General features: G+C 37.1%; 1 protein-coding gene across 1 annotated transcript; it reads right to left on the bottom strand.

Annotated features, from left to right (window-relative positions):
- Positions 1-561: 561 nt before the first annotated feature.
- LOC136983652 (calmodulin-like) lies at positions 562-1,200 on the bottom strand. The gene has a single exon (XM_067280454.1). It carries the CDS (start codon positions 1,110-1,112, stop codon positions 642-644), a length of 471 nt encoding a protein of 156 aa, XP_067136555.1. The 5' UTR covers positions 1,113-1,200; the 3' UTR covers positions 562-641.
- Between the last annotated feature and the right edge of the window lie 3,944 nt (positions 1,201-5,144).

The following is a 5,144-nucleotide window of genomic DNA, read 5'->3' as shown; positions in this document are numbered from 1 at the left end:
GTTTTCTTTGTGTTTGTAACACCTAAAACCAGGGCCAGTTTCACATAGATTTTCTAAGTGAAACTGGCCCGTAAAAAATCCTCGTGGGGAGACCCCCTTTGACAGATCTCCCATATGTTGTGTTACTGTATACAAACAATCCAATCTGAGGGTCTAGTTGAAATCGAGGTTGGTATCTTCAAGAACCTACCCGTATGGTGTCAGGGCCCTATCCCTTACCATTTAGCCGCCCTCGTGGTCTACCTCACCAACGACCGAAAGGATAAAATCACTGGACATTGATAGTTTGTAAGTCTAGCTATATGGAATTTTCCGAGTTTCTTTGCGTGTGTAACACCTAAATCGGGACCAGTTTCGCATAGAAAGTCGTCCTGGGAGGCATACCCCTCAGCGATTGCCCAAGTATTGCATTGCTGTATTCCATCAATCCTATTCTAACACACGATTAAAAAAAGTCCCTCTTAAAATAATTCCTTTAAATTCGAGATTTACTAAATTAGGTGTTCATTAAATTGAGAAAACCTTAAATAAAAATCACACCACGACAAATGTAATATGGAGTAAATTTTATTTTAAAAATTTTGAATTTTGCTTTGCCAAATTGCCAAACAGAATTTTTATTAAAAAGCAAAAGTAACAAATTATTGCGATGGTAGACAATTCTTCCATTTGGCTTGCATCTTCTGTATGAATTTGCAATAATCGATGTTCCCATTTTCATCCACATCCGCTTGCTTTATCATATCGTCTACTTCTTGTTCGCTCAGCTTCTGGCCCATAGTGGTCATTACACGGCGCAATTCCGCTGCATTCACTAAGCCTGTGCCTTCCTTATCAAAAAACTTGAAGGCTTCTATTATTTCTTCGTCCGAATCGCGCTTCTTCATTTCTTTGGCCATGACGGACAGCAATTTGGAGAAGTCTATTTTACCTCTCCCATCGGGATCTATTTCTTCTAAAATGTTCTTCAACTCGTCGTCTTCCAGTTCGATCCCGGCTGCTTTCATCATCTTTTCTAAAGAATTCAAGGATAATTTTCCATCCCCATCCGCATCGAACATGGAACATAATTCCTTTATGGGCTCGCAATGATTTTCGTCTTGTTTGGACATTTTTTTCTTTTTTACTTTTTATTCTTTATGCAAATAAGAATCGGCCCGTGTTCTATTATTTTGAAATAAAATTTTAAACTGTCTCTCGAGCGCAGTGACGATAATTACGAATAGAAATTTAAAAATTGTTACTTTTAAAACTAAAGAGAATTTATTTTATAATTTCAAATATTACCGAAAAATTAAAAATATGGAACTATATAAGCCAGTGGTTCCCTAACTTTTTTGATTTTCGGCGCCCTTGCTAAATCCAGACTTTTCCAAAGCGCCCTATGTCAAAATCTAACAAGTACAATTTGCAAAACAGCGAAATAGCCAATGGTTTTTTAAATTAAAGGATGGGACGTTAAGTAAAAAATAAACACACATTTAAGATAACAAAAAATGTGATTGAACAAATTCAATTAATTATAATTAGTGGGATGGATGAGCCTGTTGATTACTTCACATTTTCTCAAATCTTGGGATCAAACTGGACACAGCCACCTTCATTTCCTTCTCCGCATTTATTTTCGTGCAATGCTTAGTTTTTTATCACAGCGTCAAACTCAGCTTCGCACAAATAAGAAGTTGCAAATGGAATTGATTCTCTGAGCTTTACCACTCAGAAGGGATATTCATCTTTTACTGATATCCAAAATTCTGTTAATTCCATGCGGCTAAATTTTGTTTTCAACGTATTGTCCAAGACAACTCAATAAGATTCTCTTCTGCATTAGTAAATTCAGATGGAGCACTGGCATCTTGAATCCATGCAAATTTATCGATATTATCATTTTGAAAATATTTCTGAAACCAGTGATAAGCTTTGATAAATGTCCTTCAAAACTAGATTTCATATCTCGAGAGAAATCAACTTCATTGGAGATCAAAAAGTCGTTGCAACAAGGAGAATCATTCTTTTCCTCAGTCTTCATTTATTTTACTTTTCCATAGTTTTAAGTCTTTTTATAAAAACTGACATTTTTCTCAATCCACTTTAATTAAAAGTTGCGCGTTGTTTCCCTGTAGGCAGAGGTTCAGAGCATTCAGTTTTTCAAAAATATCACATAATATAAGTATGCTAGTTTTACCAAAAAATATTCATTCACAAAATTTTCGGCATGCTCGTGGTTTTCCTCTTTAAAGTTATAACTTCACACAAATTCCAAGGTACTGGACTATATTCACCAAACACTAATACGGGGGCGAAACACATACCGGCCCCAAAGCTTGATTATTCACAACTTATTCCTCCCACCATGACGGCCATTAAGAGCGTCTGCAAGAATTACAAGCCAAGTTGGAATTATCGGCCATAACCAGCATAGCATCGCAGCAACGTCCGAAAAACAGGTAAATGAGTATGAAAATGGCTGAGTCTGTAAAGATTTTCCTCGCATCCAATCATTTAAATCTACTTGTGGCAGATAAAGACAAAAGATTTGTTCTGTGCAAAAACCAAGACTTCCAATCAAGAGCCAACGAATTCCTGAAGCAATCCAAGTCTATTATACTAAAACAGGACCCAACGAATACCTATTAAGAAAGACACGTGAGATTATAGCTCTTCCAGGAATTGTAGCTTCTTTAGTGGGTCCTTCCAAACCATCAACGAATGTCGCTTGCCCTAGACCAGTGTTCCGCAACCTTTTTCTACTCGCAGCACACCTATGACTCGACATGACTCCACGGCACAACAAAATGTTATTTTTCGCAAAAACGTATGATACTGTTAATAGAATTTCGTAATCCATAAACCTATTATTATTATTATGTTGGGTTTTGTGAGTTATACTCGGTTGACACCGATGGCTATGTAGTATGCCGGACCAGAGTCAAGGCATATTTAATTTTTGTCTTGTTTTGAAATTACTAAGTGTCAGGTGTGTCTGTATTTAGAAATTTCCTAACAATATGACCTGTATTCAATATAGTGGCCTTCTGTAGTGTGATGTATACGTTTCTATTTAATTTTAATGTTCCCAGGCTTTTGTGTAGCGTGTGTGGTATTATACCTGTAGAGGAGAGGACGATAGGTACAATAAGCACCCTATTCATCCTCCATAGATGCTTCATTTCCTGGGCGAGTTCTGTGTACTTGCTGCTTTTTCAGTGCACGTGTTTTGTACATTGCGAGTGTTTAAAAAGGATATGTCTATAATGTATGTGATTTTACTATGTTTGTCAATGAGTGTGATGTCTGGTCTGTTGTGGTAAATTGTTTTGTGATTATGGCTCTGTCGTAGTACATTTTGTGCGTGTTGTTTTCCAATACTGTCTGTTGAATGTATTTGTAGTAGGGTTCATGGATGTCTACTAATTTGTGTTTCTTTGCAAGCTCTTAGTGTATTATATTTGCTACTTGATTATGTCTGTAAATTATCTGTCTGTGCCAAGAGCTTGCAACCAGAAGTGATGTGTTGTATGGTTTCTGGCATGATGTGACATTTTCTGCATGTGTCATTTGTGAGTGTTGTATCTTTAAGTATGTGTTTTCTGTAGGTTTTAGTGTTTATGACCTGATCCTGTGTGGCAATCATAAATCCTTCCGTCTCCTCAAAGAGGCAACCAGCTGTTTGACGCAGTTTTGTCAATAGAATCCTCGGCCAGGTCATAGGGATGTCTGCCATGGAGTGCTTTTCGCACCCATTATTGCTTAACTAATGGTGTCTATGCTATTTATATGTTGTGTTGTGAATGTAAATTTAACCCGTAAACTGTCAGAATACATCTGTGTTTATTAATTTTAAACCTGCTTATTAGTTTTTTAAATTTTTGCTTGTTGTGACATCTCACAGATTGTCAATAATCAATTTGTATTTGTGGCAGGGCTCTGAAAATTCTTTACTTGTCAGAACCTGTAATATCTGGAATAATTTGCGCCGATACTGTCTTAAACTACATTTACTACATATTCTAGGCCTGGTTCAATGTAGGACTCAGATATTTTGATGCGATTGCTTCCCTGTGAATAACGCAATAGGTCCACAGTGTATCAGGGTGTCTGCTTCGAAAAAGTACTTACACTCTTCTATAACACCCGGACATAGAACGAGCACCATTAGTACAGATACCAATGCATTTGGTCCTCTCCAAATTATTTTCGAATATAAAAATATCAAGGATCTCGAACAAGTTGTGAGCCTTAGCATCAGCAGTGATACTTTTACAAAAGAAAGAACTTCTTTCTTTTGTAAAAGGCTCACTGCTGATGCTGCTATGTTGTTATTATCTGTGTCCTCATCCAGTTACAACCCAAATTCCACCCCTTTTATTTATTCAATTAACTGAACATTGGAAGTTCTTCGTTATGTGCTGTATTCTGCGACTGATGGTGGTGTTAGACAAAGGCACTTTTTTGAAAGCTGCTTCCCAGCCGACTCGCCTATTGTGAACTATAATGTTCACAATATCTGCAGCAAGCGGGAGAATGATGTTTTCTGAGATTGTATGCGATTTTTTATATTTTGCGATTCTATGTGCCACCTTTATTACTGAGTTAATGATTTGCACCAGTTCTACTAGATGTCGCAACTTATCACATTGGATTGAAAGTGGAAGTCAAATTATGAAAATTTTATAATATTTCGTGGCGCTCCTGTGAGGAAGCCGCGGCGCACACTTTGGGAACCGCTGATATAAGCGATCCGGATGGCCGAAGCGTTAAGGCGTTGGCCCACCGCTTTGGGGGGACCCGGCAAGCGACCACGGGAAATTTTTTTTCGTGATCTTTTGGGCCTTTTCTCTCGCCCCCGTTGTGGACCGAATTCACTATGGATATGATTTTAGAGGGCTCTTTCATTGTCTATAGAACGGATAATCAAAAAACAAAAATAACGATTCAATGCCCTAACAAAGAAAAAGTGTATTATAAATAGTTCTTTTCACTATTCATATCGTAGAGAGTTTTCTTTATCCATTCTTCAGGTCAATAAGTATTAATAATAGCTTTTTTTAAATTTAATTCAAACGAATTCTAAGAAACTCCGCATTCATAATGTTAACCCAGAATTACTCAACCATATCCTCCACTGTATATATATATATTTA

This window comes from Centruroides vittatus, unplaced genomic scaffold, assembly GCF_030686945.1.
Source record: "Centruroides vittatus isolate TY-2023 unplaced genomic scaffold, ASM3068694v2 contig_884, whole genome shotgun sequence".
NCBI classification, from domain to species: Eukaryota; Metazoa; Arthropoda; class Arachnida; order Scorpiones; family Buthidae; genus Centruroides; species Centruroides vittatus.
This window is presented reverse-complemented; position numbering and strand designations above follow the sequence as displayed.